Source organism: Salvelinus namaycush, chromosome 20 (genome assembly GCF_016432855.1).
Source record: "Salvelinus namaycush isolate Seneca chromosome 20, SaNama_1.0, whole genome shotgun sequence".
In the NCBI taxonomy this organism is placed as follows: Eukaryota; Metazoa; Chordata; class Actinopteri; order Salmoniformes; family Salmonidae; genus Salvelinus; species Salvelinus namaycush.
Genome location: NC_052326.1, coordinates 15,285,025 through 15,310,710, shown reverse-complemented (window position 1 = coordinate 15,310,710; position 25,686 = coordinate 15,285,025). Strand labels below are relative to the sequence as shown.

The 25,686-nt window shown below is 44.1% G+C and overlaps 1 protein-coding gene across 1 annotated transcript in view; it reads left to right on the top strand.

Moving 5' to 3' along the window:
- Positions 1-25,686, top strand: part of LOC120065071 (protein NDRG3-like) — a 59,724-nt gene that overhangs the window by 30,870 nt on the left and 3,168 nt on the right. Inside the window, exons 4-14 of the mRNA XM_039015757.1 lie at positions 11,982-12,087; positions 12,588-12,771; positions 12,876-12,936; positions 15,474-15,560; positions 23,935-23,991; positions 24,158-24,261; positions 24,382-24,447; positions 24,554-24,605; positions 24,768-24,815; positions 24,918-24,953; positions 25,058-25,109. Coding sequence (XP_038871685.1) covers positions 11,982-12,087; positions 12,588-12,771; positions 12,876-12,936; positions 15,474-15,560; positions 23,935-23,991; positions 24,158-24,261; positions 24,382-24,447; positions 24,554-24,605; positions 24,768-24,815; positions 24,918-24,953; positions 25,058-25,109 — 853 coding nt within the window. The remainder of the gene's footprint in view (positions 1-11,981; positions 12,088-12,587; positions 12,772-12,875; positions 12,937-15,473; positions 15,561-23,934; positions 23,992-24,157; positions 24,262-24,381; positions 24,448-24,553; positions 24,606-24,767; positions 24,816-24,917; positions 24,954-25,057; positions 25,110-25,686) is intronic.

Here is a 25,686-nt window from a genome sequence, read left to right as displayed (position 1 = left end):
TACATATCGTATCGGCACCTAAGTATCATGATAATATCGTATCATGAGGTCCCTGGTAATTCCCAGACTTAGTTATTATTAGCATACATACATACATACATACATACATACATACATACATACATACATACATACAGTCAGAAATGGATCTGAATTATTTTGGTATGTATCTGCTGAAAGTGGACAGTGGTCTGTGTAAACACAGTACAAAATACGTACAGATGATGGTTTGCTTTTCAACTGTTTGGATGCTGCCTCTCAGGCTGTAAAGGGTTAACTAACACTGGCTCTCTCAGCCTCCTGCAGTCTTCCCTGTTCCCTGTATCATCTCCTGGTGCATTCGGAAAGTATTCAGACCCCTTGACTTTTTCCACGTTTTGTTACGTTACAGCCTTATTCTAACATATATATATTTTTAAATGTATCATCAATCTACACACAATACCCCATAATGACAAATCGAAAACAGATTTTTAGACGTTTTTGCAAATGTATAAAAAAAAATATTCAAAAAAATCCTTATTACATAAGTATTCAGACCCTTTGCTATGAGACTCAAACTTGAGCTCGGGTGCATCCTGTTTCCATTGATCACCCTTGAGATGTTTCTACAACTTGATTGGAGTCCACCTGTGGTAAATTCAACTGATTGGACATGATTTGGAAAGGCACACACCTGTCTATATAAGGTTCCACAGTTGACAGTGCATGACAGAGCAAAAACCAAGCCATGAGGTCAAAAGGAATTGTCCGTAGAGCTCCGAGACGACAGGGTTGTGTCGAGGCACAGATCTGGGGAAGTGTACCAAAAAATGTCTGCAGCATTGAAGGTCCCCAAGAACACAGTGGCCTCCATCATTCTTAAATGGAGAAGTTTGGAACCACCAAGACTCTTCCTAGAGATGGCCACCAGACCAAACAGAGCAATTGGGGGAGAAAGAACTTGGTCAGGGAGGTGAACAAGAACCAAATGGTCACTCTGACAGAGCTCCAGAGTTCCTCTGTGGAGATGGGAGAACCTTCCAGAAGGACAACCATCTCTTCAGCAATCCACCAATCAGGCTTTTATGATAGAGTGGCCAGATGGAAGCCATTTCTCAGTAAAAGGCACATGACACCCCGCTTGAAGTTTGCCAAAAGGCACCTAAAGGACACTCAGACCACGAGAAACAAGATTCTCTGGTCTGATGAAACCAAGGTGGAACTCTTTGGCCAGAATGCCAAGCATTCATTTTTGGAGGAAACCTTGCACCATCCCTACGGTGAAGTGGGGATTGGCAGGGACTGGGTGGCTAGTCAGGATCGAGGGAAAGTTTAACAGAGCAAAGTACAGAGGTCTTTGATGAAATCCTGCTCCAGAGCACTCAGGATCTTAGACTCGGGTGAAGGTTCACCTTCCAACAGGACAATAACCCTAAGCACACAGCCAAGACAATGCAGGACTGGCCCAACCAGAACTCGGACTTGAGCCCGATCGAACATCTCTGAAGAGACCCTCAATATCTGTGCAGGGATGCTCCCCATCCAACCTGACAGAGCTTGAGAGGATCTGCAGAGAAGAATTGGAGAAACTCCCCAAATACAGGTGTGCCAAGATGGTAGCGGAATACCCAAGAAGACTCGAGGCTGTAATCGCTGCCAAAGGTGCTTCAACAAAGTTCTGAGTAAAGGGTCTGAATACTTATGTAAATGTGATATTTGCAACATTTTTTTTTATTTCTTTTTACTTTTTTTGCTTTGTCATTATATGATATTGTATGTCATTTGATGCCTCCCCCCAATTTAATCAATTTTAGTATAGGGCTGTAACAAAATGTGAAAGTCAAGGGGTCTGAATACTTTCCAAATGCACTGTATCTACTGCATGTAGGAGAGTAAGCATGCTCAGTGGAGCAGGGCTGGTGCATGCTCTCCTTCTCCAGGTGGTCCTGTCTGTGCACCCATCCACCCTTCATGCATGCACTCAGCCACACACATTGGCCTTGTCACTCACACACACACACACACACACATTCAGACATACAGTATTGTCTTCACTTTTGCCACATCCAACAGACAACCCGCCGTGTTTTACATCTAGCCAGCGTCATTATTACAGAAGCTCCCATTAGTCGGTCCACTGCAGCACTGCTGTGACGTCATCACCCAGAGACTGTGTGTGGATGGGAGGGGGAGACTGGGCCAAACGGTGTGGTATCAGTCTTCATTCTCCACAGGGATGCTGCCCATGTCTTACATCATAGGGAGGTATCCACTAGATGTGTCACCCTCCCTCCCTTCACACATGTACACTGTTGCAGGAATTCTGAACAAAATGATGGAGCTAGAAATGGCTATGCTTTCAAAATGGAAACGTGTGAAGTGATGCTAAATAAGTGCAATCCCAGGAGACCTGCTCTGGCAGCTGCAGTGATACGAAGGCGCGAGTAATGGGATGCTTAGCTCTATTCAACATCACAATTTATTTCTCCTTGCAAAGATAATGGTGTAGGCCTAATCCATTTCAGATGTATTGTTCTCCTATGTACAGTAAATATACTGAACAAAAATATAAACGCAACATGTGACAACTTCAAAGATTTTACTGAGTTACAGTTCATAGAAGAAATTAGTCAATTGAAAAAAAATGCATTAGGCCCTAATCTATGGATTTCACATGACTGAGAATACTGATACACATCTGCTGGTCACATAACTTTTTTTTAAGGTAGGATCGTAGATCAGACAACCAGTCAGTATCTGACGTGACCACCATTTGCCTCATGCAGCGTGACATCTCCTCTGCATAGAGTTGATCCGGCTGTTGATTGTGACCTGTGGAATGTTGTCCCACTCCTCCTCAATGGCTGTGCGAAGTTGCTGGATATAGGCGGGAACTGGAACACGCTGTCGTACATGTGTTCCAGCTGTCGTACACCTCAATGGTTGACATGTCTGGTGGGTATGCAGGCCATGGTAGATCTGGGACATTTCCAACTTCCAGGAATTGTGTACAGAAAGCCTTGTGACATGGGGCTGTGCATTATCGTGCTGAAACATGAGGTGATGGCGGCAGATGAATGGCACGACAATGGGCCTCAGGATCTTGTCACGATTCTCTGCATTCAAATTGCCATCGATAAAATGCAATTGTGTTCGTTGTCCGTAGCTTATGCCTGCCCATTCCATAACCCCACTGCCACCATGGGGCACTCTGTACACAACGTTGACATCAGCAAACCGCTTGCTCGGACGACGCCATACACATGGTCTGCGGTTGTGAGGCCGGTTGGACGCACTACCAAATTCTCTAAAATGACATTAGAAAGGGGGTATACCAAGTCAGTTGTACAACTGAATTCCTTCAACTGAAATGTGTCTTCCTCATTTAACCCAACCCCTCTGAATCAGAGAGGTGCCGGGGGCTGCCTTAATCAACATCCACGGCACCCGGAGAACAGTGCCTTGCTCAGGGGCAGAACGACAGATTTTTACCTTGTTAGCTCGGGGATTTGATCCAGCAACTTTTCGGTTACTGGCCCAACGCTCTAACCACTAGGCTACCCACCACCCCTCAGAGGCAGCTTATGGTGGAGAAGTGTACATTCAATTCTTTGGCAACAGCTCCGGTGGACATTTCTGCAGTCAGCATGCCAATTGCACGCTCCCTCAACTTGAGACATCTGTGGCATTGTGTTTGTGTGACAAAACTGCACAGCTTTTTGTGCATATGGAACATTTCTGGGATATTTTATTTCAGAACATGAAACATGGGACAAACACTTTACATGTTGCATTTATTTTTGTTCAGTGTAGACTAGAATGAATGTAAAGAACCTGACAATAACTTTGGCTTGACCTTGGCCTCGTCCAGGAAATGCACTGTCCTCTCTCTTCCCCTTCAGTGGGTGAAATGTCTCGGTATAGCGTCAAACTTGGATTGCAAGTCATTGCTGTGGCCCCTTGTGTTTTGCTGATCTTATTTAGCCCAGGAGAGGGCGCTGTAAGCCTGTCTGATGGTATGGAGCAGAGGAGCTGATCTTTAGCGTGATGTGCCAGTACACAGGTTTGGGTGGGTTACTTTCTAAATTGTAATCCGTTACTAGTTACCTGCCCAAAATTGTATTCAGTAATTTTGGGATTACCCGAACTCAGTAACGTAATCTGATTACATTCCCCTTAAGAGGCATTAGAAGACAAAAAATATATGTTACCAACTGAACATCTACAACATCTATAGCAGGATAAATCCATGTTAAAGTTTACATAGCTGGCCATAAATGGATGTTACATTTTACCTTATGGGTTGGTTATGTAGGCTTCTTCTAACCTATCGCTTTCTACTACATATAATAATACGATTCAATTAGACTTTGGTTTTAATGTAAAGATATATCAGAATTCCAGTCATTCCAATAAATGTTATACCCCTTGATCTTCAAGAATAGAACTTGGAAATATGGAAGTATAGATTAACCAACATTTTTTCCTGAGCATAACCCCAAACCTAAGGGTTTATTAGCCAGCCCTACTCTGTTGTTTATTATTTTGTTGTCATGGAGGACTGATTGGGCTCATTGATTGGAGTATAAAATAAATGCTGCGCTCATGGAATGGCATGCTTTGAGCACTACTGAAAAGTGCTATTTACACGTGAAAAATGAATGCCATATGCTGCATTTGCTATAGGCCTATTGTTTACCTTTTTGTTGTTGACACTGTGATATCTTGATAATGTGCAGCTGTTTAAAGGGCAAATCCACAGATGAAACAAAAACAAAACGGTTGCCACGCCTCTGTTTTGGTAAAAAGCTGAGGGATGGGCCTGGAAAAATGTAACCACTCTCAGATTAATAGACAGAGCTATGGATGGAAGGACTGAGCAACCATGATATCAACATTATTATTTTAACCATGTTATGAGGCGAAACAGTGTTTGTTTACATTTACAATGTTTACAAACATTGGAGAAAAACAAGTTTATATTTTGGGATCTCATGGAGTGTGACAGTTGAACTGAGTTCATGAGGCATTTCTAAGTTATATTCTTCAAGAATCAATGGATATACATTTATAAATCCAAAAATGGATGTAGCAACTACAGATTGCCCCTTTAAGTCTATCAAAAGTGTGCTAATTTGAGCATGTGTCCATTAGGCCTATGGATTATTTTATTTTTTTTATCCGCATGAATTAGATTGAGCAATAAAAGCCCCACTTTTCTCTTTTTATCCATATCACCGTAGACTACAACACTGCTGTCCTCCTTACCTTCAAGGGTTTATTCAAGTTGTATAATCTTTGGATGCCGACAGCAGTCGCTCCATTGGAAGACATTGCTTGGACTGTAGCCTACAAAAGCCTATTCCGGCTCTTTACCCGGGATCCATCAAATGCATTTGGTGTGTCATCATAGTGGTTGGTCTCTGACCTGTGCTCAGACTCGCTCAGGTGGAACAAACTTAAACTTGCGCCTTTTTTCAATGCTGATTTGAATGTCATTGAGAAAACAGAAGTGTCAAAGATTTTGTTTTGTTAACATCCCTTCTGAATTTAAAAGTAATCCTCAATAATCATCTAGTTTTTCAAAGGTATCTGTAATCTGATTACAATATTCAAGCTGGTAACGGATTACAGTTACCGTTTTTATTTGTGATTAGTTACTCCCCAACCCTGTGTGTACAATACAGAAGGCTTGTCTATGTTATATTTAAAAAGGGCTGATATTAAAATGGAATTCAGATGTTGGTAGATGTGGTGAAAACAGTGCAGATGAAATACATCAGTGTCCCCTGTGACTATTTCTGTCCTCTACTTTCTCCTCTGAGTGTCCGTCCATCTGTCTGTCTCCTTGGAGTGGGTGGTTGGTGCTGAGGCGGCAGTGTCTATATGACTCACAGGGAGGGAGGTGGCAGTATGGCTGTGTCACTCTCACTGTGGTGCCTGAGAGACTTCAAAACAGTCACGCTGAGTCTCTGTGATTGCGTTCTATAAAACACTGTGGAATTGGACAAAAGAAGACCGTAGTAAGAAATGTATGCCTGAATAAAAATGGTGGTGTTTATCAGTAAAAAGATGTGTGCATCGCTCCTGTGTGCATGAGAGAGCAGATATTGACATCCAAGTGGGGTAATTTATTCCAGAGATGCACGCATCATCATCATCATTAGACCGGTCAACGTGTGTTTGTACAGTATGTATGTGACACCCCCCTGTGGGGCAGTAGTGGGAATCATTCATGTAGAAACGCTAGGTAGTGCGTTCCACCCAGCTCGCCTGGCGCTCCCTGTAGGTAGGTGGAGTTCACACTGTAGGACCAATAGAACACACAGTGAGTGTGCTGCTCCGCCCACTCTACACATTCTATGTACGTTCCATTGGTCCCCTGATGGAAACTCCGCCCACCGGGCCAGCTGCTTCCTGCAGGTAATAGAGAAGAGAACATGACAAATCAATAGGCTATCAAGCTCAATAAGTAAACACATACTGTTCACACACACAAACACACACTCACGGTAGTGATATAGAGCAATTTGGATTGTTATTACAGTGTAACAGCCAGTTTGTTCATCTCTCTTCAACGCAAGGTGCTCATTTGCAGCCCATCATAGTGACGGTGCGTTGGATTACCTTGGGGTCACAGCAGGTCGATTGATTGCAGGGTCGTTAGTGAATAAAATCAATATACTGAATGTCTTAGTTACTGGAAAATCTACTGTTACAAAACCATGTTGGTGCATTGGAAGACTGAGCTCATATTGATATTCAATGCAGACCTTCTTCCCTCACTGTCTAGTCTGACACTCTGCGACAAGAAAATGGATTTCGTCATCATGTATTAGCCTGGTTGCTCATTGATGACAGGTGTAGTGTTTAATCCAATTCCAGCCCATAAACTGACATCTCAAGGTGATGCTCTGATAATTCAGCAGGATCAGACAGTGACTTTAGAGCGCAGCTGCTGAGCTGATGCAGAATACACTGGAAGGAAGGGGTCAGTACTCAACGTCAGCATCCCTTCCCTTTTACAGCACCACCTCTCTCTCTGTGACGTCAGAGTGCTGCATGTCTCCACCCCAGCACCCTCTCCACTCTCCATCCATCCCCCGCCCTCTTTCCTCTGTTCTCTAGCCCAACCCCTTTCTGCCCACCTGACCTGCTGAAATCCAATTAGAATTACCGGGACAAAGCCTTGGCTGCACAGACGCGCTGTGCTTACCAAGCACAAACTGCAGTCTCACTCTCTCCTTCTCCCACTCTCTTTTCCTCTCTTCCCTCCTCTCTGTCCCTCTGCATCTTTTCCATCCCTCTCTTTCAAAATATTCACTCTTTCTCTCACTCCATTTTATCTTTGTCTGTCTTTCGCTCTCTCCCTTCCCTCTTGCTGGTCTAACTTGTGCAGCGAGTCTCTATCTCTTCTCTTGCTCTCTTGCTCTCCCCCCTGTGCTGCCTCCCTCTCTCCCTCCCTCCTAGCAGCACACAGTCCTCTCCTGCGTGGGAAACATGACAGCCATTCTGGACCTGGACCAGATCGCATGCTCTGGGAATGCAGTGGTGAGTGGGTCTAACTGACACACCTCGCTGGGTTTAGATTCAGGGTGCTGAGCCCCTGGTTCTCTGGGAGGGGCTGGACTGGGCAGGACTCCCTGGCTGGTTGGCAGCACACCTGCCTGTCTGCCTCCCCAGACAGACGGCTAAGCAGCTGAGACGTTTCAGTGTGCAGAGAGGCATTTGCGTGGGCGGACGTTTGTCTGCAGGAGAACACTAGATTGTTCTTGTTTGCGTGCACTTACTGTCGAGACTGTGTGTGTGTGTATTCGTGTGCGGGGAAGTGCGTGCGTGTGTGTGTTGTCAACATAGACGTCATGAATGTGTTCTTGTGTGTTGGTACATTTTAATGTGATGGCATGAAATATGCATGCGTATAAGTGTTCAGGAGTCTCAGCATACAGGACGGTATGCGGGAGGGTATGCGTATGTACCTGTCTGTGTGTGCACGTCTCTGGATGTACTGCATTTCTGTGTCTGTGTTTGCCAGATCGTGAAGAGAAAATAGCTGTTTTCTCTGTACATATCAGTGGTGTCCGAGACCAGCTAGACAGGCCTTGTGATCCCTGTGTGTGAACTGCAACAGTCTGACAGGGACCAGGAACGGCTCTTTCACCCACATTACAACGACAGATCTGTTGAAGTCTGAAAGATATCCCACAAGGACCTTTTACAGCCTGAATGTTGTTTTCAACCCCAAGACATAGACAGGCTGTGTGTGTGTGTGTGTGTGTGTGTGTGTGTGTGTGTGTGTGTGTGTGTGTGTGTGTGTGTGTGTGTGTGTGTGTGTGTGTGTGTGTGTGTGTGTGTGTGTGTGTGTGTGTGTGTGTGTGTGTGAAGGAAGCTGTTAGCAGTGGGGCTGACGTTTCTGTCCCATAAAGCTGCTCTGTGTGGTGATTGATGCTGTCACAGGCCAGGGGGAGGAGAAGCATAAAGGGGGTAGTGGGAGTAGACAGGCAAAGGAGATGGATGGCAGAAAGAAGTGAAGCATGACACATTGCTCTCCCTTTTCACCTCTTTGAATTCCCCTATTTATCTACATCACATTACCCTCCTCCCTCTCCCTCTCTATCCTCTCACCCTCTCTATCCTCTCCTCCTCCTCCCTCACCCTCTTTAACCTCTCACCCTCTCTATCCTCTCCTCCTCCCTAACCCTCTCTATCCTCTCCTTCTCCTCCCTCCCCCTCTTTATCCTCTCCTCCTCCTCCTCTCTATCGTCTCCTTCTCCTCCATCACCCTCTCTATCGTCTCCTTCTCCTCCATCACCCTCTCTATCGTCTCCTTCTCCTCCATCACCCTCTCTATCCTCTCCTCCTCCTCCCTCACCCTCTCTATCCTCTCCTCCTCCTCCCTCACCTTCTCTATCCTCTCCTCCTCCTCCCTCACCCTCTCTATTCTCTCCTCCTCCTCCCTCACCCTCTCTATTCTCTCCTCCTCCTCCCTCACCCTCTCTATCCTCTCCTCCTCCTCCCTCACCCTCTCTATCCTCTCCTCCTCCTCCCTCACCCTCTCTATCCTCTCCTCCTCCACCCTCACCCTCTCTATCCTCTCCTCCTCCTCCCTCACCCTCTCTATCCTCTCCTCCTCCTCCCTCACCCTCTCTATCCTCTCCTTGTTCTCTCTTTTCCTTCTGTGTGACTTTGTTTCCATCTTTGGCAGATTCCTCTGGGTGTCTCTGCAGGGCACCTCTCTGCCCTTAGCCGTCCATTTGTTATAGATCGTTATCAGCCGTCTTTGACGATACACAAATCCAAACCCCAGATTAACATTCTCCTCCACATTCTATGAAGTTTGTCTAAACCCCCATTAAAGAAGCACAGTTTCACTTTGGTAAAGGGTAAAAGGGGTGCAGCCATTGCAGTGCTCACTACTCTCCCCCCTCCCTCTCCAGGCCAGCAGCCCCGCCCCAGTTCTGTTTGCGTCTGAGGCTCAACTGCGGTGTGTGTGTGTGTGTGTGTGTGTGTGTGTGTGTGTGTGTGTGTGTGTGTGTGTGTGTGTGTGTGTGTGTGTGTGTGTGTGTGTGTGTGTGTGTGTGTGTGTGTGTGTGTGTGTGTGTGTGTGTGTGTGTGTGTAAAGAGAGAAAGATTAAGGAAACAGACCGCATGCGTGGCTTACTCCTAGATCAATACAACCCAAAGACAAGGATCTAAGCTAGATGACTGGATCTGGGGCCTTGTTCAGATCATGGTGTTTATGATAAACCATATTCTTCCTCTATGCCAAGAAAGCCACTCCCTTGTGTTTGTTTTTCATCAGTGGGTCTCCTGTCCTCTGTCATCCTTTTATCCATCTTTAATCACTCTTTCATGCTCTACTTATCTTCTCTCTTCTGTTCTATCATTCTGTCTCTTCTTCTTCTCACTCATCAGCAGCCTCCGATTGTGTGTTTGTGCTCCATTTATTTGAACAATCGTTTTTATCTCACTCACTGTGTCCTTGTTGCTGTCCTTCTCTCAACCTGAAACACTCCTTTTGCAGCAACACAGAAGGGAGTGTTTCATTGTTAATAACAACAGGTCGTGCAGCAACACAGAAGGGAGTGTTTCATTGTTAATAACAACAGGTCGTGCAGCAACACAGAAGGGAGTGTTTCATTGTTAATAACAACAGGTCGTGCTGCAACACAGAAGGGAGTGTTTCATTGTTAATAACAACAGGTCGTGCAGCAACACAGAAGGGAGTGTTTCATTGTTAATAACAACAGGTCGTGCAGCAACACAGAAGGGAGTGTTTCATTGTTAATAACAACAGGTCGTGCAGCAACACAGAAGGGAGTGTTTCATTGTTAATAACAACAGGTCGTGCTGCAACACAGAAGGGAGTGTTTCATTGTTAATAACAACAGGTCGTGCTGCCTTCATCCTTTGACCATCGTGTCATTTCTGTGAGCTTCAAATACGTTCTTTGAATGCAGAGCTGTTTAACGGGGTCTCTTCTTTTTCATAATACTTTGATATGAACAACATATAATAGTAAAGACGGTAACCTGAGGAAAAGCCTTTTCCATTGATCTCTGTTGCATGTGTCGCCATGTTTCTGTTCTGTGTTTGTCTTTGTCTCCACTCTGTGGGCGCCTGGCTGTTAATTAATGCATGTACTTGCCTCCGTGCATTTAAATGAAGTCTTAATTTGACTATAGTGAATTTTAAAGCATTGAAAATGGCTGGTATGTTTGGTTGAGATCTTAGACAGGGATACCGCTGCCTTGTCCTTGACCGGTAGGTTTAACCTTCACTTCCTCCAGAGCAACTTTGAAATCCACCATTCTCATTTCTTAAATGTTCAAATGGTTCCTGCTGCAGTGTTCCCAGCCCTGCCTCTGAGCAGAGGAGGCTCCTTTCGCTCTCTTAATTATTGCATGACCAGTGCGCCCTGAGACTAGGCAAGCTCTGTGACCACCACGACCTCATGCTCCTATACACACTCGCTCACACTCATACATTAACATGCTCAGATACCCAGTCCCAAGTCATGCCGACCTTGCGTATGGTGTGTGACGTCAGCAGATACTGCTGTCACGGATTTAGAGAGGTACAGGATCGGTCTTTAGGAAGTGTGGAGGAACACCAGGGAATGACGCTGTTATTTCCTTGGTGTATTGCATCACTTCCTGTTTTAAGTCATGATATGTGATGAAGCTCAGAAAGATGGCAGTTTATTGCTGTCATATTTTTGGGCCTAATTTTCCCTGGTCAGCCAGATTATTATCTGACTCGGTTACACTGAAAACCTTCATGCACAGACTTGGAATCCTAAAAATCATTCAGCATTTTATAGATGGCTCTAGTCTCTGTCTCTGTGTAATTTTAGGGTTCAGTCTCTTGATAAGAAAGGAAGCTATTTAGTGCAGAGAGAGGCATGGAGAAAAATGAAGGCAGTTTGAGTCTGAATTTGAATAGAAGAGGGCTAGTCCTCCCTGCAGTGGCAGCTTTCAATGGAGGCGATGACTCTGGATTTTTGCACAGTAATACTTTGGGGTGGAGTGCATTTTAAAATCTCCAAGAGAACCATCTGATCCTCTGCCCAGTGCACACTCTCTGCTCCTCCTCGTCCCATCTGAGGGCTCTGGATAGGAGACAGGAAGCTGTATAGTCTGTATGCATTCAATCATAAGGACTCACTCATGATTGGATTGTCAATTTGTTTGGCTTTTTATGTCATTCTCATATCTGAGGAATGATGTAGTAAACTGTAATTAGAATGTTAATCCTTAAATGTCCACATCCAACCCACTCCAGATCCCCCTACACAGCCCCTGAGGCACTTGGTGTAGATTGAAAAAGATTAGATAAGACAAAACAATACGGTGAAAATGTCCAAGGGCCTAGGAGTCAGTTTGGAATTGGGCATATGTTGGTCAGGCCACCAGGGTGGCTCCCTCCCTACCTCCGTACTGTTCAGATCTGTCTACCAACGCCCTGACCTGTCTGTTCTCCTCTCTGATTGGCTGCAGGAGCATGATATTGAGACTCAGCATGGCGTGCTCCATGTGACCATGAGGGGCGTTCCCAAGGGCAACCGGCCAGTAATCCTCACCTACCATGACATCGGACTCAATCGTGAGTGTGCAGATTAACCGTAATACTATTATCTAAGACTGTGTGTTTATAAACATGTAACTTATCTTCTATAAGTATTACTTGTAAGTTTGTGCCATGGATTTGTGTTTTATTTATGATAGGTTTGTGCCATTCTTGTGTATCTTATTTCTAGGTTTACTCAAGCAATAAGGCACGTGGGGGTGTGGTATATGGCCAATATACCACGGCTAAGAGCTGTTCTTAGGCATGACGCATCAGGGAATGCCTAAACACAGCCCTTAGCCGTGGTATATTGGCAAATATCACAAACCCCAGAGGTGCCTTATTGCTATTATAAACTGGTTACCAACGTAATTAAAGATGTAAAAATAAATGTTTTGTCGTACCCATGGTATATGGTCTGATGTACCACGGCTATCAGCCAATCAGCATTCAGGGCTCGAACCACCCAGTTTCTATTTCTTCATATCTAATGAATGGATTTGCATTACTATCCTTTTGGTCCCCTCTCTGTGCAGATAAGTCGTGCTTCAACACGCTGTTTAACTTTGAGGACATGCTGGAGATCACGCAGCACTTTGCCGTGGTCCACGTGGACGCCCCCGGACAGCAGGAGGCGGCAGCACCCTTCCCCACCGGGTACCAGTACCCGACCATGGACGAACTGTCTGAGATGCTGCCCTCGGTTATGACTCAGCTCAAGTGAGTGACATGGACATTGATCAGTTGGCTCGTTCAGGTTGTGATGGATAAACCAGTGGAAGTTGGTGTTGCTGATGGTGTGATGTATTTCCTGATGTCCACAGGGTGAACAGTGTGATTGGGATTGGCGTGGGAGCAGGAGCCTACATCCTATCCCGGTTTGCAGTAAGTCTACTTAACACTTGACAACAGCTCTCTCATCCAGTGTCTATTTTCTTTTTCCGAAATCACCTGTCTCTCTCAGTTCATCTCTGTGTGGACTATTACAGCTTCCTCTACAGTCTGAACATCCAACTCACACAGCAGCATTTCACCAGTCCTCTTGTCTATTATAAACCGTGCCATTCTGAGGGGGGTGAATCACCTTGTTATTCACTCGCCATCTCTCTTGTGCTCTTTTTCTTTCTGAGCTCAATGCCTGGCTTATTTTAGCTCTGCTGCATTCTCTAGAAGAGAGGAGAAAGAATGAGTGGAGCGAGAGAGCACGAGGAGGAGGCCAGGGTGGAAATAGTCTGGAGGATTTAGTGTTTGATGTTCCTCTGGGGGTCTGCTCAACATTTATTTTCAAATTACATTAGTTAGGGGTTGGAGTGAAACGGAAACAAGGTAGCTAGATTGGTAACAACTGTTGTTGCATTTGATGTTAACCTTTCATTGCTACCCATCCCGGATCCGGGAGCATCCTCATCAAAAAAGCTGACTAGCATAGCCTAGCCTAACGCGACAGGGATATCATATAATATAATTTTCATGAAATCACAAGTCCAATACAGCAAATGAAAGATAAACATCTTGTGAATCCAGCCATCATTTCCGATTTTTAAAAATGTTTTACAGCGAAAATACAATATGTATTTCTATTAGCTAACCACAATAGCAAAAGACTCAACCGCATATTTTCACCATTTTTCTACCGCATAGGTAGCTATCACAAAACTGACCAAATAGAGATATAATTAGTCACTAACCAAGAAACAACTTCATCAGATGACAGTCTTATAACATGTTATACAATAAATGTATGTTTTGTTCGAAAATGTGCATATTTGAGGTATAAATCATAGTTTTACATTGCAGCTACCATCAAAAATATCACCAAAGCAGCCAGAATAATTACAGAGAGCAATGTGAAATACCTAAATACTCATCATAAAACATTTATGAAAAATACATGGTGTACAGCAAATGAAAGATAAACATCTTGTGAATCCAGCCAATATTTCTGATTTTTTTAAGCGTTATACAGCGAAAACACAATATAGCATTATATTAGCTTACCACAATAGCCAAACACACAAATGCATTTATTAGCAGCAAAAGGTAGCAATCGCAAAAACCAGCAAAAGATATAAAATTAATCACTAACCTTGACCAACTTCATCAGATGACAGTCTTATAACATCAGGTTATACAATACACTTATGTTTTGTTCGAAAATGTGCATATTTAGAGCTGCAAACCGTGGTTATACATTGTGAATATGTAGCATCGATTCACCAAATTGTCCGGAGCTAGTTTGGACACTCACCTAATCTGACCAAAGAACTCATCATAAACTTTACTAAAAAATACATGTTGGACAGCAAATGAAAGATACACTAGTTCTTAATGCAACCGCCGTGTTAGATTTTTAAACATAACTTTACCATAACAAACAGCTTACGTTATAGCGAGACAGCGCCCGCAAAAAGGGCGGATAACAGGACTAAACATTTTCCACAGAAATACGAAATAACATCATAAATTGTTCTTACTTTTGCTGAGCTTCCATCAGAATCTTGTACAAGGAGTCCTTTGTCCAGAATAAATCGTTGTTTGGTTTTAGAATGTCCTTCTCTCCTGTCGAATTCGCTCCACAAGGCTAGCCATGTGGCGCGAACATGCCCATCTTCTCTTGACGCATAGAACGGAAAACTCCAAAAGTCCCATTAAATGTTGAATAAACTGATGAAACTCGGTTGAAAAAACCTACTTTATGATGTTTTTCTAATATGTATCAAATAAAAACAAAGCCGGAGATATTAGCCGTGTATACCGAACGCTTATCATAAGACAATATGGAGGTACTTCCCGCGCACTGGTAGACAAAGGTAATTCTGGTCACGTCATTCCAAGAGCTCTTGTTCGACCTCGGATCAAGCTAGACACCCCATTCCACCTTCCACTGCCTGTTGACATCTAGTGGAAGGCGTATGCAGTGCATGCATATCCATAAATATAAGGCAATTCAATAGGCAGGCCCTGGAACAGAGCATCGTTTTCAGATTTTTCACTTCCTATCTGGAAGTTTGCTGCAAGAGTTCTGTTTTACTCACAGATATAATTCAAACAGTTTTAGAAACTTGAGAGTGTTTTCTATCCAATAATAATAATAATATGCATATTGTACGATCTAGAATAGAGTACGAGGCAGTTTAATTTGGGCACGATTTTTTCCAAAGTGGAAACAGCGCCCCCATATTGACAAGAAGTTTTAACATGTAGTCTCAGGTAACCAGCATCTCAGCAGCCTCTGTTGATACATCTGGCCTTTCTTGAAAATTACAAATGTTTGTAGCATTCTGAATGCAGTTTTAACGCCAATCACTACATCTCCCTGAGATGTTTATCTTCATTCCTTTCTTACTATATGAAGACTGGAATGATGCTATGCTGCTTCTCCTCATGTTGGGGGGCTGATATGTTGTTTCTCTCGCCTGCAGCTGAACAACCCTACTCTGGTAGAGGGCCTGGTTCTGATCAACGTGGATCCGTGTGCCGAGGGATGGATCGACTGGGCTGCCTCCAAGGTCAGTAGTTCTCAACCCAATCACCCGTATTTACAGACCAAGTCATAGATCATTTTCATCTCCTAGAAGTGACCATATTACCGTCACACCGGCAGTCATGAGTCATGACCGTAGTAAAATTCCATGTGACCGTTTAAAAAAAATAATATATACATTTATTGTACCTTTATTTAACTAGGTAAGTCAGTTAAGAAGAAATTCTTATTTTACAATGACTGCCTACCCCGGCCAAACCCTCCCCTAACCCGGACGACGCTGGGCCAATTGTGCGCCACCCGATGGGACTCCCGATCACAGCCAGTTGTGATACAGCCCGGGATCGAACCAGGGTCTTTAGTTACGCCTCTAGCACTGAGATGCAGTGCCTTAGAGCGCTGTGCCACTCGGGAGCCCCCCAGTCCTCTTGAGACACGGTAATCTCATTTTATGCACTCTGGACATGTTTTGGTAGTACCCAACTCACTAACGACCATCAGGTCGAAAATCACATCAGACACTTATCATCAAAACTATATCATGCTTTTAAAACTCACCTTACTGATCAATTTGAAGAAAGAAGTTCAACAGCAGGTTGAAACTAAGTGGAAAACATGGTCGTTGTGGATGTTGTTTCAAAGCCTTATGCAACTAAATTGACAGTGCTTTCTAAGGTGATTCATTCAAATATTAAAGCTTATGCATGCATACACATAGGCTAATGAGCCCAAGCCTGAAAAAAAAAAACGAGCCATTATACAATACATAGCGTATCGCATATTACCCATGGCAGAAAAACATAAATGGTCTATCCTCTACTCCAAAATTAAACTAATTTCAGTAATCGCCTTTGAGTGTAGACTGTATTATTATTCATACTGGATGGACTGGTTACGTTTTGCTGCGCTCCAAAATGTCTATACACTAGTCTGAGAGAGAACGTATAGCCCTAGTCGATGCTGTTGGTTCATTGATTTGTGCAGGGCGGCTTACAGTTAGTCTACAATTATAGTGAATTTGTATTTGATTTTGAATAGCCTAGTAATAGGGATTTTTTATTTATTTTTCATAATTAATTGGGTGAAATTTGTTTCGTTGCGAAAACATGTTATTGTTGATTTTCCCAAACAGATTTCACTTAGTTTTCGAAATGAAGCACTTGGTAGATGCAGGAACAGGGTTGGAGAGCCCATGGCATTCAGAGTTTAGGCGGAATATCACCTGTCGCGCAGTGAGAGTGTTCTTCTCAAACAGTAGTTGATGCGTGGAGTGAAATAAGTGTATTTCTCAGCTGCTCATATTAAGCACAGCTCCGCTATAAAAGAGAAGTAGCTTATCCGGAATCGTTGAAAACAGACCTCCGGGAAAGCGCACGACCTTCATTCGCTATTTGAGTGCATACAGATTACACATTTCTCCCCCCACCCTGGTTCCTGCCCATTGGGCCATTCTAAATCTAAACTCATTTTCCATATTGGTAAAGACTAAAATGAGAACGTCTGATGGGTGAAAATATGATCACTTGATGGGAGAACAGCTGTACAGCCTGAGGCAAGGAACAGAGCGCAAGCTTTTTTTGCGACATTCTCAAATCATCAATAGCCTATAGTCGCATCATACATCCCATATATGTTTTGATTTCTAAGACATTCTAAGTTTTGTATCACTCATAACTAAAGTTGCCACATCTATGCTAGATTTAGAGCTGTTTTAAATTATCACTTTTACGCTCAACAAAGCAACTTCGCTGTAGAATGGGAAAAATATACTTTCTATTTTAAGTTCAATTATATACTTCTTACTATAAAATCATACAATATAAAATAATGGGATGGGACTTATAAGCATATCTTGTAAGCTAAATGAACAAGCCTACAGTCTATGGCATCAAATCAAATACACATATTTAGCAGGGTGTTCCTAGCTCCAACAGTGCAGTAGTATCTAACAATGCACAACAATACACACAAATCTAAAGTAAAAGAATGAAATTAAGAAATGTTTAAATATTAGGATGAGCAATGTTGGAGTGGCATTGACTAAAATACAGTAGAATAGAATACAGTATATACTGTACATATGAAATAAGTAAAGCAGTATGTAAACATTATTAAAGTGACTAGTGTTCCATTATTAAAGTGGCCAGTGATTCCATGTCTATGTATATAGAGCAGCAGCCTCTAAGGAGCAGGGTTGAGAAACCGGGTGGTAGCCAGCTAGTGATGGCTATTTAACAGTCTGATGGCCTTGAGATATAAGCTGTTTTCCAGTCTCCGGTCCCAGCTTTGATGCACCTGTACTGACCTCGCCTTCTGGATGGTAGTGGGGTGAACAGGCAGTGGCTCGGGTGGTTGTTGTCCTTGATGATCTTTTTGGCCTTCCTGTGACATCGGGTGCTGAAGGTGTCCTGGAGGGCAGACAGTGTGCCCCCGGTGGTGCGTTGTGCAGACCGTACCACCCTCTGGAGAGCCCTGCGGTTGCGGGGCACAGCCTGACAGGATGCTCTCAATTGTGTGTCTGCCAAATTTCTTCAGCCTCCTGAGGTTGAAGAGGCGCTGTTGCGCCTTCTTCACCACACTGTCTGTGTGGGTGGACCATTTCAGATTGTCAGTGATGTGTATGCCGAGGAACTTGAAGCTTTCCACCTTCTCCACTGCGGTCCCATCGGTGTGGATAGGAGCGTGCTTCATTTTGTTGACATTGATGGAGAGGTTATTTTCCTGGGACCACGTCGCCAGGGCCCTCACCTCAGCACTGTAGGCTGCCTCGTCATTGTTGGTAATCAGGTCTACTACTGTTGTGTCATCTGCAAACTTATGATTGAGTTGGAGGCCTGTGTTGCCTCGCACTCATGGGTGAACCTGGAGTACAGGAGGGGGTTGAGCACGCACCGTTGTGGGGCCCCAGTGTTGAGGATCAGCGAAGTGGAGATGTTTTTTCCTACCTTCATCACCTGGGGGCGGCCCGTCAGAAAGTCCAGGACCCAATTGCACATGGCGGGGTTGAGACCCAGGGCCTCAAGCTTAATGATGAGCTTGGAGGGTACTATGGTGTTGAAGGCTGAGCTATAGTCAATGAACAGCATTCTTACATAGGTATTCCTCTTGTCCAGATGGAATAGGCCAATGTGCAGTGCGATGGCGATTGCATTGTCTGTGGGTCTATTGGGGCAGTATGCAATTTGAAGTGGGTCTAGGGTGTCAGTAGAGCTGATGTGATCCTTAACTATCCTCTGAAAGCACTTCATGATGACAAGTGAGTGCTACTGGGCGATAGTCACTGAGTTCAGTTACCTTTGCTTTCTTGGGTACAGTAACAAAGTTAAATCAAATCAAACTTTAGTTGTCACATGCGCCAAATACAACAGGTGTGGACCTTACCATGAAATGCTTACTTACAAGCCCTTAACCAACAGTGTAGTTCAAGAAAGAGTTAAGAAAATATTTACCAAATAAACCAAAGTAAAAAAATTATTAAAAGTAATGCAATAACAATAATGAGGCTATATACAGGGGGTACCGGTACCGAGTCAATGTGCGGGGGTACAGGTTAGTCGAGGTAGTTTGTACATGTAGGTAGGGGTGAAGTGACTATGCATAGATAACAAACAGCGAGTAGCAGCAGTGTAAAACACAAATGTGGGGTGGTGTCAATTTGATTAATTGTTCAGCAGTCTTATGGCTTGGGGGTAGAAGCTGTTAAGGAGCCTTTTGGTCCCACACTTGCCATGCGGTGGCAGAGAGAACAGACTATGACTTGGGTGACTGGATCTTTAACAATTTTTTGACACCGCCTAATATATAGGTCCTGGATGGCAGGATGCTTGGCCCGTGTGATGTACTAGGCCGTACGCACTACCCTCTGTAGCGCCTTACGGTCGGATGCTGAGCAGTTACCATATCAGGCGGGGATGCAACCGGCCAGGATGCTCTCAATGGTGCAGCTGTAAAACTTTTTGAGGATCTGGCGACCCATGCCAAATCTTTTCAGTCTCCTGAGGGGGAAAAGGTGTTATTGTGCCCTGTTCACAACTGTCTTGGTGTGTTTGGACCATGATAGTTTGTTGGTGATGTGGACACCAAGGAACTTGAAACTCTCGACCCGCTCCACTACAGCCCCGTCACTGTTAATGCCTGTTCGGCCCGCCTTTTCCTGTAGTCCACGATCAGCTCCTTTGTCTTACTCACATTGAGTGAGAAGTTGTTGTCCTGGCACCACACTGCCAGGTCTCTGACCTCCTCCCTATAAGCTGTCTCATCATTGTCGGTGATCAGACCTACCATTGTTGTGTCGTCAGCAAACTTAATGATGGTGTTGGAGCCATGCAGCCGTGGGTGAACAGGTAGTACAGGAGGGGACTAAGCACACACCCCTGAGGGGCCCTAGTGTTGAGGATCAGCGTGGCGGATGTATTGTTGCCAACCCTTACCACCTGGGGAAGAAGGAGAAGGATGTGTTTAGTCCCAGGGTACTTAGCTTAGTGATGCACTTTATGGGCACTATGGTGTTGAATGCTGAGCTGTTGTCAATGAATAGCATTCTCACATAGGTGTTCCTTTTGTCCAGGTGGGAAAGGGCAGTGTGGAGTGCGATTGAGATTGCGTCATCTGAGCCATGACCAGCCTTTCAAAGCACTTCATGGCTACCGACATGAGTGTTACGGGGCGGTAATCATTTAGGCAGGTTACCTTCGCTTCCTTGGGCACAAGGACTATGGTGGTCTGCTTGAAACATGTCAGAATTACAGACTCGGTCAGGGAGAGGTTGAAAATGTCAGTGCCAGTTTGACCTCGCATGCTTTGAGTACACATCCTGGTAATCCGTCTGGCCCCGCAGCTTTGTGAATGTTTGACCTGTTTAAAGGTCTTGCTCATATCGGCTACCATGAGCGTTATCACACAGTCGTCCAGAATAGCTGGTGCTCTCATGCATGCTTCATTGTTGCTTGACTCCAAGCGAGCATAAGAGGCATTTAGCTAGTCTGGTAGCCTCGTGTCACTGGGCAGCTCGCGGCTGGGTTTCCCTTTGTAGTCCGTAATAGTTTTAAAGCCCTGCCACATCCGACGAGCATCAGAGCCGGTGTAGTAGGATTCAATCTTAATCCTGTATTGACGCTTTGCCTGTTTTGATGGTTCGTGAGGGCATAGCGGGATTTCTTATAAGCGTCCGGATTAGTGTCCTTCTTCTTGAAAGTGGCAGCTCTAGCCTTTAGCTCAATGCGGAAGTTGCCAGTAATCCATGGCTTCTGGTTGGGATATGTACAGTTGAAGTCGGAAGTTTACATACACCTCAGCCAAATACATTTAAACTCAGTTTTTCACAATTCCTGACATTTAATCCTAGTAAAAATTCCCTGTTTTAGGTCAGTTAGGATCACCACTTTATTTTAAGAATGTGAAATGTCAGAATAATAGTAGAGTGATTTATTTCAGCTTTAATTTCTTTCATCACATTCCCAGTGGGTCAGAAGTTTACATACACTCAATTAGTATTTGGTAGCATTGCCTTTAAATTGTTTAACTTGGGTCAAACGTTTCAGGTTTCCTTCCACAAGCTTCCCACAATAAGTTGGGTGAATTGTGGCCCATTCCTCCTGACAGAGCTGGTGTAACTGAGTCAGGTTTGTAGGCCTCCTTGCTCCCACACGCTTTTTCAGTTCTGCCCACAAATTTTCTATAGCATTGAGGTCAGGGCTTTTTAATGGCCACTCCAATACCTTGACTTTGTTGTCCTTAAGCTATTTGCCACAACTTTGGAAGTACGCTTGGGGTCATTGTCCATTTGGAGGACCCATTTGCGACCAAGCTTTTACTCCTTGACTGATGTCTTGAGATGTTGCTTCAATATATACACATAATTTTCCTGCCTCATGATGCCATCTATTTTGTTAAGTGCACCAGTCCCTCCTGCAGCAAAGCATCCCCACAACATGATGCTGCCACCCCCGTGCTTCACGGTTGGAATGGTGTTCTTCAGCTTGCAAGCCTCCGCCTTTTTCCTCCAAACATAACTATGGTCATTATGGCCAAACAGTTCTATTTTTGTTTCATCAGACCAGAGGACATTTCTCCAAAAAGTGCAATCTTTGTCCCCATGTGCAGTTCCAAACCGTAGTCTGGCTTTTTTATGCCGGTTTTGGAGCAGTGGCTTCTTCCTTGCTGAGCAGCCTTTCAGGTTATGTCAATATAGGACTCGTTTTACTGTGGATAGAGATACTTTTGTACCTGTTTCCTTCAGCATCTTCACAAGGTCCTTTGCTGTTGTTCTGGGATTGATTTGCACTTTTCGCACCAAAGTACGTTCCTCTCTAGGAGACAGAACGCGTCTCCTTCCTGAGCGGTATGACGGCTGCGTGGTCCCATGGTGTTTATACTTGCGTACTATTGTTTGTACAGATGAACGTGGTACCTTCAGGCGTTTGGAAATTGCTCCCAAGGATGAACCAGACTTGTTGAGGTCTACAATTTTTTTCTGAGGTCTTGGCTGATTTCTTTTGATTTTCCAATGATGTCAAGCAAAGAGGCACTGAGTTTGAAGGTAGGCCTCGAAATACATCCACAGGTACACCTCCAATTGACTCAAATAATGTCAATTAGCCTATCAGAAGCTTCTAACGCCAAGACATCATTTTCTGGAATTTTCCAAGCTGTTTAAAGGCACTTATTGATGAAGCCGATGACTTCGGTGGTATACTCCCCAATGCCATAGGATGAATCCCGGAACATATTCCAGTCTGTGCTAGCAACAGTCCTGTAGCGTAGCATCCACGTCATCTAACTACTTCCGTATTGAGCGAGTCACTGGTACTTCCTGCTTTAGTTTCTGCTTGTAAGCAAGAATCAGGAGGATAGAATTATGGTCACATTTGTATGCATCTCTGTGTGTGGAGTAAAGGTGGTCTAGAGTTGTTTTTTTTACCCCCTCTGGTTGCACATGTGACATGAAATGAGGTAAAACGGATTTAAGTTTGCCTCCATTAAAATCCCCGACCACTAGGAGCGCCGCTCCTGGATATTAATTTTCTTGTTTGCTTATGGCCTTATACAGCTGGTTGAGTGCGGTCTTAGTGCCAGCATCGGTTTGTGGTGGTAAATAGACAGCTAAGAATAATATAGATGAGAACTCTCTTGGTAGATAGTGTGGTCTACAGCTTATTATAAGGTACTCTACCTCAGGCGAGCAATACCTAGAGACTTCTGTAATATTAGACATCGCGCACCAGCTGTTATTGACAAATAGACACACACCCCCGCCCCTCGTCTTACCAGACGTAGCTTCTCTGTCCTGCCGATGCATGGAAAATCGCGCCAGCTCTATATTATCTGTGTCGTCGTTCAGTCACAACTCGATGAAACATAAGATATTACAGTTTAATGTCCTGTTGGTAGGATCATCTTGATTGTAGATCATCCATTTTATTTTCTAACGATTGCACGTTGGCCAATAAAACGGATGGCAGTGGGGGTTTACTCACTCGCCTACAAATTCTCAGAAGGCAGCCCGACATCCGCCCCCTTTTTCTCTGTCTTTTCCTCACTTAAATGACGGGGATTTGGGCCCGTTCCCAAGAAAGCAGTATATCCTTTGCGTCGGACTCGTTAAAGAAAGAATCTTTGTCCCGTTCGAGGTGAGTAATCGCTGTTCTGATGTCCAGAAGTTATTTTCGGTCATAAGAGATGGTAGCAGGAACATTATCTACAAAATAAGTTTAAAAAATAAGTTACAAACAACGCGAAAAAACGAACAAAATAGCACAGTTGGTTAGGAGCACGTAAAATGGCAGCCATCCCCTCAGGCGCCATTCTCTCAATGGTGGACTTTTTGAAGCAAGTGGGGACAGCAGACTGGGATGGGTAGAGATTGAATATGTCCGTAAACACTCCCGCCAGCTGGTCTGTGCAAGCTCTGAGGACACAGCTAGGGATGCCATCTGGGCCGGCAGCCTTGCGAGGGTTAACGCGCTTAAATGTCTTACTCACGTCGGCCACGGAGAACGAGAGCCCACAGTCCTTGGGAGTGGGCCGGGTCGGTGGCACTGTGTTAGGCCTACATTAGGCCAACTCATATTCTGTTCTTCTGAAAATAAATGTTCTTCATATCGTAATGTTTCTTTAGACCTGACCAAAATAAATAATATATTTATTGTGATGGTGTATATTAAATAGATTTATTAGACTTTGTTTACATGTAGATGTTCCAAAGGCGTGCACAGTGGCTTTTATGCTGCCTGTATGCGTGGAGGCCTGGAGATGCTAAATGTTTATGTTAATTAACGGTTAATTACCGTGAGACCGGCAGACCTTTTTTTGCATGACAATAATCATCTGACAAAATGTCTTAACTGCCACAGTCCTAGCTATGTATTACTTAAACTGTGTCCTGTTTTTTTTCTCTTCAGCTCTCTGGATGGACCAGTAACATCGTGGACACAGTGATGGCTCACCACTTCAGCACTGTGAGAATGATGGGTTGGCATCTGCCCATCTTTGAGTTCCATTCACCTTTGATAATATACAAAAAACTAACCTGATTTGAAACATTTTTATATAAAAGTGATCGAAGATGACGTCATGATACCATACACACACATAGCCATACTGATGCCTTGTGTGTTCCTCCAGGATGAGCTAACAGACAACCAAGAGCTGATCCAGACCTACCGCCTTCACATCGCCCAGGACATCAATCAGGACAACCTGGCCCTCTTCTGTGCCTCCTACAACGGGTACGCTAGGCAGGAGTGGAGAGGGGGCAGGGATCCACTCCTGCCCAAGGTACTCGCTGACTCTACTACTGACTGACTAAATGTGGCTTTAACCTTTTTTTCTCTTTTTTTCAATGACAGTCGTCGGGATCTGGAAATCGAGAGACCAGTCATTGGTCTGAATGAGGACACAGTGAACACACTGATGTGAGTTTGAAAGTTTGAACTGGTTTTGACGTGTTTTCAGCAGTATGCTCAAGCTGACCTGTTGTAACTCACAGTGCTTATGGTTCACTCCTGTCTTCCCCTCCAGGTGCCCTTCTCTGTTGGTGGTTGGAGACACATCTCCTGCAGTGGAGGCAGTGGTGAGTTAGTTAAGGTGGTTGTTGTTTAGCTTGTGACTATGGATCGTGCGCTTCTACATGCTTGTGTATATATATATAGTAGGATGATGGAACTAAATGTTGAAAATCAGTTCCTTTATGTGATTAAGTTTTGTCCACTAACTCTCTTTAAACTTGTTTCAGGTGGAGTGCAATTCCAGGTTAAATCCAACCAAGACTACACTGTTTAAGGTGAGGTGAAGCAGGACATCCTGTGTGTGTCATGCATAAATATTTGATGCTAAGCTATTGCATGTGTAGTGACTCAAAAGTTCTCTCTCTCTCTCTCTGTAGATGGCTGATTGTGGAGGCTTGCCTCAGGTTGTGCAGGTGAGGTTTGAGCTTCTGAAATGCTGTTATTATATCCTTGTGTGTGTTTTTAATGTCATTTTTTATTTACATTGATAACTAACTTACTGTCATCTCCTCAACAGCCTGGGAAACTGGCAGAGGCCTTCAAGTACTTTGTTCAGGGTATGGGTTATAGTAAGTACATAACTCTTACTTTTCTTTGTAAATGTGTGATCTCAATATCCACTCCTTTCTAGCATACTTGAAAAATAAATAATGTCTCTGGCCACTTGTCTCTGTCCACTGGTAACTGTTTGCTACTTTGGAATTTGACTCTTGAGTATTGATTATCCACTAACAAGCTGTTGTACGTCTTTGTGGTTAACATGTGTCCTCAATGTATTTCCTGTTGACGTGAGCAAAATAACAACTGTTGCTGAAATGAGTATTGTTTTCATCACGGTTTCCCATGAGCCTTTGCCAGACCCCCTCCTGGGTTTGGAGTGCAGCCAGTCGTGTCTGAAAGGACCCTCTTTTTGTCACACTGGTCACGGAGGAGGCCGCTCCTCACCTCTCACAGCTAACGTCATTTCCTCTTTCATCTTTGCAGTGTTGACTAGCCTCAGTTCTTAGTAGGTGAGAAACAGTGCTTGTAGCATGAATGACGAGCAACAAAGATGTTTTGAACAGCAATTGACTTCCTGTTCAATTCTGCGTGGGAGAGACTCTCTTGCCTTGTGTGTTTTGTTTTCTAACCAAATTGTTTAAGATG